The 14496-nt window shown below is 48.1% G+C and overlaps 3 protein-coding genes across 3 annotated transcripts; 1 reads left to right on the top strand and 2 right to left on the bottom strand.

Annotated features, from left to right (window-relative positions):
- Window positions 1–373: 373 nt before the first annotated feature.
- F5B22DRAFT_163264 (heterokaryon incompatibility protein-domain-containing protein) lies at window positions 374–4305 on the bottom strand. Its single transcript, XM_047969255.1, has 5 exons — window positions 4278–4305; window positions 3745–4144; window positions 3309–3686; window positions 1363–3148; window positions 374–1278 (listed from the first exon to the last, which is right to left on the bottom strand). The coding sequence occupies exons 2-5, from the start codon at window positions 3841–3843 to the stop codon at window positions 539–541; spliced, it is 3003 nt and encodes a 1000-aa protein (XP_047835878.1). The 5' UTR covers window positions 3844–4144; window positions 4278–4305; the 3' UTR covers window positions 374–538.
- Window positions 4306–6847: 2542 nt separating this feature from the next.
- F5B22DRAFT_163208 (F-box domain-containing protein) lies at window positions 6848–9756 on the top strand. Its single transcript, XM_047969254.1, has one exon. It carries the CDS (start codon window positions 7022–7024, stop codon window positions 9053–9055), a length of 2034 nt encoding a protein of 677 aa, XP_047835877.1. The 5' UTR covers window positions 6848–7021; the 3' UTR covers window positions 9056–9756.
- A 707-nt stretch (window positions 9757–10463) lies between these two features.
- On the bottom strand, window positions 10464–11883 carry F5B22DRAFT_655667 (uncharacterized protein; the record flags this gene model as incomplete). Its single annotated transcript, XM_047979903.1, has 4 exons — window positions 10464–10977; window positions 11039–11489; window positions 11581–11643; window positions 11715–11883. The coding sequence occupies 4 exons, from the start codon at window positions 11881–11883 to the stop codon at window positions 10464–10466; spliced, it is 1197 nt and encodes a 398-aa protein (XP_047835876.1).
- Between the last annotated feature and the right edge of the window lie 2613 nt (window positions 11884–14496).

The following is a 14496-nucleotide window of genomic DNA, read 5'->3' as shown; positions in this document are numbered from 1 at the left end:
AGCATTTGCACAATGATATAGTATGGCGGCTCCTATGAATGGCTCCTCAGGTTCAAATATCAGCGTTCCCTCTCGCCGAGGAACTTTCAATGGACCAAAAATATCAATACCCGTAGACATAAGGAACACGATAAAGTCTAGTTATAACACCCAATCCAAGGCGCTGGAGGTAGTTCATCACCAATGTACGCAATACAAACTCAATTAATCGTCTTTTTTGATCAATATTATCTTAGACCCTCTGTTCAGGTAGTTTATATACCAAGTTTCTATATATCTAACATCAGATTGCATTCACTTGTTATGTTTTACCGGATCTACGTGGCTATCAGACAGGAGTATGATTGGAAGCGAGGGAAAAGGGCTGGTGGAAGATAGTGTTTGAAATGGGCTTGTCAGAAACCATTATAGGAGTATTCCCGCATGGCATACATATATCGGCTTTTGAACTTCTTGGTAAAGGATCAAGACCATGGCGAGACGCATTTTAGCAGGTGATTTGGTATCATGAGGAGCAGAGGCTATGGACATGACCCCTTTAGCCAAGCATGATTTCCTTCCACCTAGCGTTTCTAAACGCTTCTTTGAAGACCTTTCCTAGACCGACACGCTCCCACTTTTCGTTCTTCCTCTCGATCAGCATGACATAAAAGAGATCCCACTCGCTTGACTTGCGCTCCTTTGGGATATAATACGTCCAGGTCTCGCACTCGGCCATTGTGAAGTCCTTTGCGTCGGAGATGGCGATGAATTCGTGACGATGGGAGCTCTGCCTTGCCATCCACTGCGCGTCTAGAACGATGGAGCCCACCCAGTCGCCCGCGTCGTCTGCGATATGACAGCGCGCTTGCCCGGATCCCATATCTTCGCTCTGATTCTCTGTCTTCTCGTATTTCTCGGCCGAAAAAGCGATGGCGGCTTTGACGTACAGCAGGGTATGCCACGTGCGGAATTGAAGGATCGGAAGAAGGGGGAACTCAAAACTTTCTAGCTTCGATGTGTATGGCGCTGTTACTACCCGGTATGGATAGTCCCTAAGAGTTATGCTAAATTCTTCGCCTCGGTTGCCGAAGACCATGTCGTAGAAGCCTGAATCACCTGTAGGAGGAATTGGGCGCGAAGAGTAATCGGCATTGTACGGCGTACGGGTTGAGGGTTCACGGAAAGATCGCGATCGGACAGGAGGGGGTGGACTATGTCGTAGATATTCTTGTCGTGGTGCAGCGCGGTTTCGGATATTTATATTTACTTCGGAATTATCATCGGCATCGTCATTGACGGACCAAGAACGACGGAGAGGTGACGGAGAACGAGGCCTGATAGGGAATATGTGTTCTTGGCGTCTGTCTTCGTAATGAGCACCTGGTGTAGTTTGTTCTTGGAACCGCACGACAGCATCGTTCGCTGCCCCCGGCCGACGATCTGATCTCCAAACCTCATCTGAATGTCGGGGTGGCGATGGAGAACGAGATCTTCGTCGTTGGTAATCATCCTGCGAATGCTCAGTAGACCCTTCTATACTATCAGATTCTGAGAATCGTCCTGAGACGTCAAGATCTCTGTCCTGGTCTGGTTCACGAGCATATTCTAGGAATGGTTCGACCTCGTCGCCATTCTGTGCTTCGAAGGGGTGCTCGCCTTCTGGCTGATATCTATCGTTATTTCTTGGGGAAGCACGTCCTAGCTTGTCAGCTCTCGTCCCAGATCTACGATAACCCCGCCATCGGGAATCTGTACTACGATCCATTCTGGACTTCCTTGTGTCCCACAGGGGGCGTAGGTCGCCGTGGGCATCTCTAATCCACCACTCGATCCAGGTGTGTGCGTCGATCCATTCAGACACATTGCCTAGGAGGCCGCCCACAATACTATCCTTAAAAGCGACCGGGCCTACCCAACCGGCCCAGGACCAGCTCGGAAAGTCAGGAATTGAATAGCTTCTTTTCTCTGCCGACTCCTCTATCACTCTTCTTTCAATTTCTCGTATAGGCTCCCAGAGCAAGGCTAGATCAAAATGTGAGCTGGGAAGGCCATGTATAAATGGTGCCCTCATACGACCCTTTAGTACGTTCGAAACGCCACTAAAGGCAGCTAGGATATCCTTGGGCTTTGTAAGCTTCCTCTCCGTATAAAGTTCTACCGATCTCATATAGACCCAGACAGCGCATGTGTCTATTTGGCGGAACATTTGCATGGGTGCATGTACGAGGTCAAGCGACCAGCCTGCGCCTTTACGATCAGCGTAAATCTCCTCGGACATGCCTGTAGAGCGACACTGAAAGTAGACTCGGCCATTCGTGAATATTAGACAGCGACGAGAAAGGAGGCGCTCTTGGAAAGTCCAGGCTCTCTCGTTCCAGGCGGATTGACGTATATGAATTTCCGGTGGGCGTGTCACCATCAAGTCTAGTCCTCGCATAACTTTTCGCCAGGGTTGATTGAGATTGTGGTTCTCTGGTCTCATTGCACGAAGCCCTGACGAAGCATCTCCATCAGCAGCACATATCGTGAGCACGGCGTTTCCGTAAATGAGGTCCATGTTATAAGCGTTTAGCTTCCAGGATCTTGCGCTGTCCTGCACGATGCATAGCCGATCAATCCATAAATACTTGAACCCAAGCCTTCTGACTAATTCAATCGCATCCTTGATAGCATCCGGAAATCTTTGAATTACATTCTCGAGGCCGCCGTGGGTCCTGTGTAGCATCACATTCTCGGTCGTTGTTGTGTACGCGCTTTCGACTCCCCATACATAGCTTAGAGCCACATACGGTTCATATACCCGGCCACTGCTAGCTTGTTCATGCTGTCTTCTTCTGTCAGAGCCATCTCCTGGGTTTGGTTTGGATGGTAGCTGTGTCAATTGCATGTTTAACACATCTATAACTCCAAAATACGAATGCGATACCATATCATGAAAGTCCTGAGGACTTAGGTTGTTCTGGTGCCGGCATGGCCCTTGGTGTGTTTTCTGGCAAAGATCGAGCCAGGACTTCACCAAAGCTTGATTCTCAACATACTCTGGGACCTTACGCCCAAGGAAGAGTGAGCTCTTATCCCAGACGCGATCAGCATCTGAGGCAGTTGTAGAAAAGCTCTCCGGAGCCACATATACTATGTAACTGTCTGATAGATTGGGATGGCTCCACTATAACGGCTAAGAGTCAGTACTTGTCATCGTGAGCGTGATCATGAAGGGTTTGAAGAAGTTAGTATTTCCAAGGTTACGAGAAGTTGGCCTGAAGAAGCTGCCTTTCCTTTCTGGAGAAGGCTAACAAAGATTGGATACAGTTCCTGGGAGTACTCACGCAGATATGCATGCGCCTTGTTAGACCGCGAACCATGTTCGAAGATCTACCTGAGCGTTTCGACCGAGCTCCATCGCGACCGTCAATCTCCCACGTGAGAACACATGACGATCGCAGAAGTTTCTCAGTCTCGTTTTCATCGGCGTCCTGGCGGCTCCGCTTCCAGACTTCGCTTACAGAATCAAAGATCAAGGCGCAGAGCGGGCAACTCGAGGAATTTGTTTTGATTTCGGCCAGTGTACCCAGCTTCGTTGAAGTTGATGACGACCTCAGTATTCGGTTGGTAGAAGCAACTCCAAGTCGCGAGCTCGACACCGGGGTTTGCACTTTGAACCGATGCACGCCTAATTGGAGAGACTGACAGGTCGAGCATAGTCTCTGTTGCACTGCACCGTTAGAGGTCGTTTTAGACTTCAAAATCTCCAATCGGTCTCACCTGAATGCCGCGCTGTGCTGGATCAGCGCTCACATCGGAGCTGGTGTCTGTAGCGTCCGTGACATGATCACCATTGCTGTTTGGTCGCTCTCCGTTCATATCCGCAATTTACAACGAGAAAAGGCACCGGAGAAAAAAGAAACCAGAGATCAATTAAAGTGGCCGAGGTTGGACTTTGCAAGTCTACCCGCCACGTTCGTAAGCATCACATTCCCCACTGGTCAGCTTTAAGCCATCTTGGCTCCCAGCAGCCATGGCCTACGCTACAAATCAACGACATCGAGAGATGGTGTCTGCGGATGACTCCAGGATTTACTGGATGATCTCCCATTCAGTGGGACACAGGTAGAAGAGATCGATGAAGTATGATGATTGAATTCTTGAAATGCGGGAATAAATACTTGTCACGGGTAAGTATGTAGTAGACAGAACCGTTTGCAATTGTCGTCTGCGCGTTTACGTGAATGATCAGGCTGCCCAAGGAGAGTATAGACACAATATGGCTTTAAAGTTTGTTCCTTTAGTGAGCTTACCTAGTCGGCCTTGTAACTCCGACTCGGAATAGGTTTACGCGACCTGCAAAGGGAAAGCTAGCATCTAAGTTATCCCGACCTGGGTGAAGGAACACGCACATAGTAGACGTGGACGGATACCAGAACAGAGCTCCGTCGCCGTGACTAAAAACCTAGCGAGTAGGTAGCACCGGGTCAGCTCTAACTCTCTGCTGTGCTAATCGGCTTTCTCAACTTCGTCTATCCGGGAGATCATCGCGTATATGTAGATTAGATCTCTGTTTCTGTTGGCAGCCTGGATCCAAGACACCATGCGTCCAATGTTCCGAATATGGTAAAAAAAAAAAAAGTCTCCAGACCCCAACAACCGCTAAAGAGCTGGTGGTGGGTCAGCTGCTGAAACTTCGCACGCTCTGGTGGATCATGAGTTGGAGCTATAGACGGGGCGGGTGACCAATGTTGCCGCAGTCACAGGATTGGATAAAGGCAACTCTCCCGAGGAAGTGTAAAAGGATCGTTTTGCTCTTACATACTATACTGGCAGTATGTTTACCTTTATCGCGTACATGTATAGTAGGTATCTCGTGATACATCGCACTATATACTGTAGTACCTAGTACATCCCTTTCTACTGCTGATCCACGGCTGTCAAAGCGGGAATAGATCAAAGAAGCTGTTCTACAGTATGGATGGTCTGGGCCGTGGCCAACAGGCTGTACCTCCATATACAGTACCCAGGTTACCATAAGTAGTAGTAGATACCTATCAGCATTGTACTGTATGTTAGCTAGGTACATACATACGTCAGTCTCCAGTCTCTAATTTCTAGACTCTATCTAGGTACCTAGTCTATCCCTTCTCCTGCAGTTGTGGCAAAGTCAAATAGGCATAGTCCGTAGGAGTGGTGAGATCCGGTGGTCTGGACTAAAGGTGCCAACTCTACATAGTAGAATCCTTCGATGCACCAATGAATGAGGCGTTAAGGAGATGCAGGGGTTAGTCACCTCCCGCCTGTCAAGTACCTATGTAAGCACTGCATTACTGGTATCTTAAATAGTAGATTAAGTTAGGCGGTCCAGCACGAATGCCTTGGTACATTCCATGTTGAGATGTATGTAAGTAAACACGAGAGGTTGATCATGGGCTCCCAGTCCTTAGATTGGTATGGTTACGGGCATGGATACCCAACGGGCAGACAACGGGAAAATGGACCAGAAATACCTACCTACCCTAATCTACTTACCTCCATCCCAAACAGAGAGTACTGACAGAGGTCACGTCGGCATGTTGTTGGTGCCACGCAGCTTACTATATATGTAGAGTAGTAGATCATCTGCGCGATGTAGTTGGCGAGGTTGGGTGTGGAGGGCGACTCGAGTTGCAAGAAACAACAAACTCAGCAAACCGATGCGGCCTTCTCTGGGATTTCCATGTGATCGATAGGTAGGTATCCCCTGTCCCCTGTATACTTATCAAGAGTATCCAACACGCATGAATTTTATCCGTACCGATCTAGGGTAGATAACTACATAGTACTTCAGTATCAATACCTACTGTAGGTACGGAGTATATACGAAGAAGGTTACTGCGTATGTATATAGGTACCCGTACTGGGCTGCGAGACCCCACCCCCTCCTCCCCTTCCCTCGGCTGGCACGGCGCGATAAGGATGATAAGGACCACGACCCTGCGCCAGAATATGCGCTATCCGAGAGCCACAGAGGCCCTTCTGGAGGGGTCCTGGCGGGGTTGGGAAGGGCGAGGAAGGGTTCACCTGGACAAGTCAGGTCTCGTCCATCATGTATCTCCGAGACATGGGACAATCCGTTGTCGCCATCTGATATGCGAGCTTGCAAAACACCAGCAAGCACATATTACTTACTATGTGGCCGTCTCCTGTTTGCTCGCTTTGTCCTCCATTTGCTCTTTGATGTCTTCACCGTATCTTAGCCCGTGGACTTGCCCGAACTTACTGCTGTCTTTCCCAAGTTTAAATGTGCACGGCTGCATGATTTAGAACCATCATCCGGAGCCGCTGCATATAAAAAGGACTCTTCGTTGCTGCGCCTCTCCACGCTGCCTGTCCGGCCGCCGCCCTGTTCGTCTAGTCGACGGTTTCCAGACGAACGGGCACTTTCTTGTCTAGGAGCTTACCACAGTCGCGCTACTGTACGATATAGCCGCATCATAAGCTGACCCCAGACCGCCAATAGGCTGAGAACATTCGATTCGCCTTGGTTGACGGGATACTGGATACTGTACATCCATACGCTAAACAGGGACAACAGGGACAACACGGACCAGGCTTGACTCGCTTTCAACACAACGAGTGCTGTCCCAACCTGCAGTACCTGCCTCCATGTAGTATCGATCCCCGGTCCAAGTAAAATCGCCCTGTCCTGGCAATCCCAGCCCATCCGTTTTAACTACACAAAACACCTGCAGCTCTCTCGTTTCTCCTTGCTTTCTCATCTTGGGGTTTCCGTGTCCAACACTTACTCTCGCTATCTTCCGCCAGTAATAAGCCACGGCGTAATTACACTCTCATTTGGCTACGCCTGTTCCGAGTTGTGTGCTTTTTACCTTAGATAGGCCCAATTGAGTTCGAGTGGTCCCGAGATCATGTCGAAGTGACTTGTGGCTTAGTACCCGAAGTATATATCACGACTTCTTCCACGCCGAGCTAGACAGACTCCCGAACGGCACGCTTTTCTCTTTGTCCCTCGCCCATTACGGTCTTCTTCTCTCCTACGTCGAATACGAAAATGGACTCTACACATTCAGACGTCTCGGTCGAGGCAACCGAACCTCCAGCCTCTGTCACTGACAATGCACCAACACCCACGTTGGCGCCTGAGAACCCATTGAAAGATAGGCGTCGCCAACGACTGCTCTGTGGGATACAACGCATGACGTCGTCCTCGTCCCTATCTCGTGTCGGTCGCACCCGTTCTGCTAGTGCGCCGTATGGCTCCCGTACCAATTTATCTTGTGTGAGCCTTGGGCCAACTGCCTCGGGCAGTGTCACCCCAGCCTACTTTTCTAGTGGCAATGGGTCGTTTTCGAGCTCACAGAATCCCGAATCCTCACCAACTGAGGATACTGAGGCTCCTCTGGCACCTCGCAAGCCAGCCAATATCAGCTCCACCGCTCTGACTCCCACTACAGCATGTCTGCCTTCCGATGTTACGGTCTCGCGACCGAGATCCCACGCTAGTCGAAAACGTCTCTACGATCTTTTGTCCGAAATGCCCGATGAGCTTCGAATCCAAATATTTTCTTTTTTGAAACCTAAAGAGCTCGTTCGTGTGTCGCGTGTGAGCAGAGAATTCCACAAATTCTGTTTCGATGGTCAGCTATGGACTTCGTTTGATGCGTCCGAATTTTACAGCGAGATACCTGCGGGGTCTCTGGCTAATATCATTGCCTCGGCGGGGCCCTTTATCAAGGATCTTAACCTCCGCGGTTGTCTTCAGGTTGAGCACTACAAGCGCGCCGAAGTGTTGGTTACCGCCTGTCAAAATCTTACCAACATTTCTCTAGAGGGTTGTCGAAACTTCCAACGGTCAACTCTCCACAATCTTGTTCGATCCAACAATAGATTGATCAACTTGAACCTAGCGAGCATGACAGCTGTGACAAACAGCACCTGCAAGATCATATCCCAACATTGTCGCCAATTAGAATCTCTCAATCTGTCTTGGTGCAAGCACATGGATGCAAAGGGAATCAAGATGGTAGTACTGGGCTGCCCTAAATTGATGGATCTGCGAGCTGGTGAGATCAAGGGGTTCGACAGTATGGAGGTCGCCAAGGCAATTTTTGAAACGAATAAACTCGAACGTCTAGTTTTGAGTGGCTGTTCCGATCTTACAGACGAAGGACTGAGAACCATGGTCCATGGCTTTAACCCTGAAATAGATATATTGACCGACAAGCCGATTGTTCCACCTAGGAAATTCCGGCATTTGGACTTGAGCCGCTGCTCTCAGTTGACCGATCGGGGAGTGAAGGCTCTTGGTCATCTTGTCCCAGATCTTGAAGGTCTACAGCTGAATGGTTGTATGGAGCTGACCGACACAGCCCTCGAGCCAATTCTTGCCTCTACACCCAGCCTCTCTCATTTGGAGTTGGAGGAACTTTCAGAGCTCACAAATGACATATTGTCCAAACACCTAGCTATAGCACCATGCGCTGCAAAACTACAGCACCTTTCCGTGAGCTATTGCGAGAATCTAGGGGACGCCGGTCTGCTTCCGGTCATCAAAAATTGCGTGAATCTGAAGAGCGTCGACATGGATAACACGCGAGCTGGCGATCTCGTCCTTGCTGAAGCCGCTGCCATGGTCCGAGCTCGGGCAGCTCGGACAACGGTTCGTGACCACCAACCTCGAGTGGGGCTCAAATTAGTAGTCTTCGACTGCAGCTTGGTGACCTGGACAGGCATTCGCGAGATCATGTCTTGGAACTCCGAAGTGCGCCACGCTTCTGGCAGCCTGCCGACATATCCTACAGAGATTATTGGCCTGAAATGCTATTTCGGGTGGCAGCAAACAGTAGAGCAGCATATGCAACGGGTATTAAGAGGGGACTTTTCCGCTGCTGCAAGATTGGAGAGAAAATGGGCAGATTACATGCAAGCTGTAGAAGAGGCTGGCACTGCGGGCGCTGGTCTTCGCCGCCGCAGGCGCCGTGCCCGAGAGGCCCAGTTGCTCCACGCAAACGAGGAAGAAGGAGGTGCTGGTGGGCTCGGACGCCGGAGGGCTCGAACAATGGCGACATCCTGCACTATTATGTGAGCCACCAATTGTATATGAACAACACATATTCCCTTTTGCGTACTTTCAGGGCTTGGCCTGTTGCTGTTCATAGCATACTCAAGATCATAGTATGGAGTTCTGGGATACAGGTTTGGGCGTTCATTTGGTAGACATGACATTTTCGAGGTTCGGTATCTCTAATGACTTATCTTTGTGTTTCGGGTTTTGGACAGGGTTTGTGTCAGGACGGGTGAATAAATCTACAAGATTTAGATTGTGTGGGCTTGTCTACTATGATGATGGAAGGTAATAAGCGGCATCGCTCTTAGACCGTGGATAGCTGAAGCCCTCATGCCTCTCTACCAAGCGTCTTTTCTAGGCGCGTTTCGGATGGCATTCGTTGTCCGAGGGTATTGATGTGATATGGAAAGTTGAAGGTGAAATGAAGACCCTTCATAGCTGTTAGTATGGCCGAGATAAGAATAAAGAGGACTAGCTACTAGAGAGGATTCTCGTCGCGCACTAAGCTATAAAGAGCTCAGGTAGTTTATTACTCCCTTCGATTGACTCCGTAAAGCACACGGCCAATAAAGGTCTTAATACTAAGCTCTATTCTACTACCTAGTTAAATGCTAGTTGAATGACCATTTCGATCAGTTGTCAGTTGACTATCCAGAACACTGTTACTTCATTTGACCTGAACCCCTAAAGAGCTCCGGTATTGGCATTCGGTCTCATTCAACGTCACGTCTCTCTTCGTGAGTGGCTGGCTCCCTTGCTTATCAAAAAGACCCTCGCATTCTACTTCGGACTTTACGTAAAGAGAGCAAAGGTTTAATCCTAAAACCTGGCGGTTATTGGGGAACTATATTACCTAGACAGGTTACTACTAATGTTAGTCAGCTGGTTACCGACCACGATGGGAGATACCCTATAGTATACACTGTAGTTTTTAACTCAAATGAGAAGACGCTACTAAGGCAGATATAATATTCCGCTATTTTCTGGTATTGTATGGTGTATAAACTGTGGTTTTCAGTATGACACGCGATTAAGCAGGGAAGGTTGAGTGCTATTGATGGACGCAGGACATAAAGATTCGGGTTTGCAATATGTTTTGGATGTTAGTTCTTGCAGGATCGACCTCGAGAAATTAGCTAAACGTCGTGTGTTCTATGGTACGCCCAGCTTCCTAGGTAAACAATTATGGAATTAATATACAGGACTAATATACCGTTGTTTTGGGAACCCTTGATTTTAGAATTATAACAATCTGCAGACAGAAAAGACTGGGCAACCCATCTACTACCCAGTTCTCATAGTGTAAGTCTATCTTTCCCAAAAGAACTCCTGCTCATTATAGTTATCGTTGCTCATGCCCTTAAGAACCCGAAACGTATTGTATTATAGGTTCGCATTAAGAATACAAGCAACGAGATTCCGTCGATTATAATTTGTAGTCGCTCGACGTCCGTGAAGGGGCTATATTCGACGCAGTTTCGGACGAGTATTGTACTCGAACGTCTGTCGTTCGCATAATGCCGTTTGACGTCATGATTTCCTCTTCGCTTCCCGATGGGCTCGCGCTCCTTATCTCGGTAAGCGCGCCTCTGTCGGAACGGAGGGTGTTGAGTCCTATCCCACCGTGGCCGTGAGCTAGGCCACTGTCATTTCCGCTTCTTAAAGCACTACGTTTGCCGGTGCCCGCGCCGTGATGGCGACCCGAGTTATATCCGTAGGGCGTATTGCTGTATTTATCCGTACTGCCACCGAACAATTTCGGGAACCACTTTCGGAAGATTGGTCGCAGAGCTGGAACAGATCCTGAAATAATCGCTAGATTGGTTTCAATTCCGTTAAGTGTAATACCGATATCATAATATGGGTCGGCGTTGGGGGCTGGTGGGACGTAGAAAAGCTTATATACATTAGATAATCGCACTGCGCCAATGATTGTGACTCTGTACCAGCATTGTCAGTCCTGAATAGTCAAAGAAGTTGAAGATATACAAAAAAACTAACGCAAGGCCGGTTACGAAGGCACCGATAACGGCAATTCTTGCTGCCACGGGGAGGTTCAAGCCCAAGAAGATCCAGAAGGGTATGATCAAAACGAGAAGGTCGGTCAAAATAGTGATACTAGAAATGATGACGTGGAAAGAGGGCTCAATGCATGTAGCAGTAGCCCTCACCTCCAAGTCCCAGTTGGCTGAGATGGGGATGCATTGGAATATAGCAACGAAAAAGACAGCAATGGCCTGTAGAACGTTGAAAGCTAATAGACCGTAGATGAACCACCTGACGCGTCGCTGATGACCACCGAGTCGTAATAAGAAGAGCAAGACTGATGATTTGACTAGGGCGAGCACAGGATTGTAGAAGATCTGGCCGAGATAAAACCACCAACTCCCTGGCGCTGAGTCGAATTCCGGTACGTTGACTGCTCTCCAGCCCCAATAATTCAACTTTATATCTATTGACCCGGGCTATTAGCGGTCTCTATCTTTAAAGGAAGCACTGCTTTTTATGAATCCCATTAGTTACCAAAGAAGCCACACACTTACAAAAGTAGAAAGGGACCACCATGGCCAGATCAAAAGCCAGGGCTGAAAGGAGCAACCAGTCATCTTGGAAGTAAGCAAGTTCGTTAGCTGGCCGAGACGCTGTCAAAGACTCGAGAACTCCAATCTACACGTACCAATTGCAAGCTGCCGCATCATCCTTCTAGCAGCTAGTCTGAGGGAGACTGCTACTGTTGCCAGCACCGGAAAGAAGAAGGTGATGAACAGTGCTGCCGCCTGCAACGGCGGTGTAGGGATCTTTGTTACATCGGGTTGAGGAGGTCGCCTCGCTTCGAGAACACCCATCTTATACCATGTAATGGCCGCCGTACAACGTTGAAGCTGACGTGCAGAACACTGGATGAAGAAACGCGTTTTTAGAAGCCTGGAGAATGAGCCAAGTTGAGGATTGTCAAGGTATTATGGATGAGACAGGGATATATGTGGTTATACACTCTGTGACTGGCACTGGCCAAAGCGAGGAAAAACTAGGGTCATTAATATCTGAGAATTGGTCAGAAAGGCCAGAAGTTTGAAATTACCAGAGAGGCACAATATGGCTACACTAACGCCATGGCAATGCTACTATTACTTCAACAAAGCCTCTTCAAATCTCTTCTTGGTTTCAGCGGCTTGGCCGTCGAGACATTTCCTGTTCTAGTGTAGTAGATATCTACCGGGGAACCCTCCAAAGAAACAGACTTTTCGCCTAATACCTGTTCTAGTCTCGTTCGATCTGTCGATGTAAGCATGCATATGGCATATTGGGTATGGTCTCTCAAAATGCTCCCAGTACATTCCACTCTACAGTACTGAATGTGTATACTATGTATATGTAAAGCAGGTTGTTACTAAATGAGAGCCTCTGCCGTGGCTAGGCTATGTCTAACAGAAGGCTAATTTACTTAGGGCGGCTTGAGTCATTTTAGCTAAGCGGTTTGTGAAGATCTTAAATATAGTTGACACCATTTGGTTCTAAGAGGAACGGAAACTTTTACTTCCGCTTAGCGCAAAGGCGCGGGATGTCGACGGGAGGGCCGTCTATCCGTTCTCTGGCCCTTACCGCGCTCCCGCAACTCTTAAGTATTCTTAATAATTGCTAAACCGTTCAACATTGACAAGTCAAGAGCTGAAGTCAACTAGAACATCAGATCCTTCGACGGCCATCTCCATTCACCGATCTTGAGCTTGGATTGCAGCACAATCTACGTGTAGTTCATGTTGACACAACCCATGGCCATGGTTCAGGCAGTAATTACAGTTTGGCAAGTGATCGACGATTCTAACACCTAAAAAGGAAGCCGATGCTCAAGAAATGGTTCGTCTGAACGGCCGTACTAATAACACTAGTATGTAAGTATTGCATAATGGTAAAGTATGTTGGGATTGTAGGCAAAGAAAAAAATGGAGAACCCCAGATAAGGGTTCTAACCAGAACTTCGCGCCCATCCCAACATATATAACATAACGCTCGTTTTCCCTGGTAACATCTCTGTCACAATACCAACTGAAATCCAGTCACTTTCTTCTGTTGAAATCAGAACGGAGCTACCGAAGTGACTGACTACTTTGGCCTAACGTCGTGTGTACACTAAGCACAATCTACTATCTCGGCAACTACTAAGCAAGACTAGCATTATGTTGGCGGGAATCGGCATACCCTAAGGGCAGTCAAATTTCAAAATTATGCTACAGCCTAGCCTCAGGGGGTCACGGTCCGATCGTATAGTGTACGGGAGCTGAGTTGGAGCGACGACTAGGAGGTTCTATGTACGCGGTCGAAAAAGTAGGGGTAAGCAAGAGTTCAAAAAAGACTTCTTAAAGAGTACTGGTTCACTACTGCTCGCTGAAGACCACATGTATGTGAATCGAAATGTCTTAAACACCCATTGAGACGCGGTGATGATTCGATCGCTGTGTAGAAAACATGTAAAATGTTTTCTTAGTCTACCATGCTTTCATCTCAATGACCCGTCTTAGGCAATTCTAGCTCTCAACTAGGCGCACGTCCAGACGAGGGAGTTAAACCCCCGACAAGAATATATAGGAGCACTCACAGCCTTTTAGTTTGAAATATGTAATTGATACGCGTTTGTGCGTGTGTGTGTGTGTATGTTTTTTGTTGTAGCTGTATCTGACTCCCACCCGATTAGTCGACCGAGCACATATCATAAATATGTCGGTCCACAAGATACGATATATCGGAATGTGCTATATTTATGCGTACGAGAACACGAAATCATGAGACAGATTCAGCACGGGAAGAGCGAGAGCATCGATATCTATCTATCGCTGTGTTATTTCGGGATCCTCAACGCTTGAATGAAATTGCAATTCGCAAACCCACCGCGAACAGATGCGGAATTGTTCAGCACTCAAGCCACTGGAGCGAACATGCACACTACTGTACACTAGAAAAAAAACTTTGACGATAGTTAATTTCCCCCAAGTAAGTTTGAGGGCAGTCATCACAAGAGAAGATCTCTTTTTCTCTCTTTCCGGCCTAACATGCGCGCGATATGAGACGAAGTTGTTGCCAAGAGAGGTCGTCTTTCACCAGTGCGATCCGTGGCCCACTACGGCTCTCTTGGCGAGAGGTTAGCACCATCGGAGGACAGAATGTCTCGCGTCTCCTCTTAGCTACCAAGACTACCTACCTAAGGATGCTTGTAGAAGGTGATGGTGATGGCGGCTCCGAGGAGAGGAACGTCGCGGCTGGCGGTTGAAGCCCTATCCTTGCTTGTCATGAACATGTTAAAGGGACACTGCTGTCAGCTTCCTTACATACAATGTATGAGCATATATGTGTCATTCTTCAACTTGAAAATAGTGACAATAGCGACAATGGCTACATACTTACTCGTAGATATAACGACAGGAGGGCTGGTAGCTTAGATAGAACACATAAATACTCACATA

The sequence above is a fragment of the Xylaria bambusicola genome (assembly GCF_022495145.1).
Source record: "Xylaria bambusicola strain CBS 139988 unplaced genomic scaffold F5B22scaffold_2, whole genome shotgun sequence".
NCBI lineage: Eukaryota > Fungi > Ascomycota > Sordariomycetes > Xylariales > Xylariaceae > Xylaria > Xylaria bambusicola.
The sequence above is the reverse complement of the archived record's forward strand: the minus strand, read 5'-3'. Positions and strand labels throughout refer to the sequence as shown.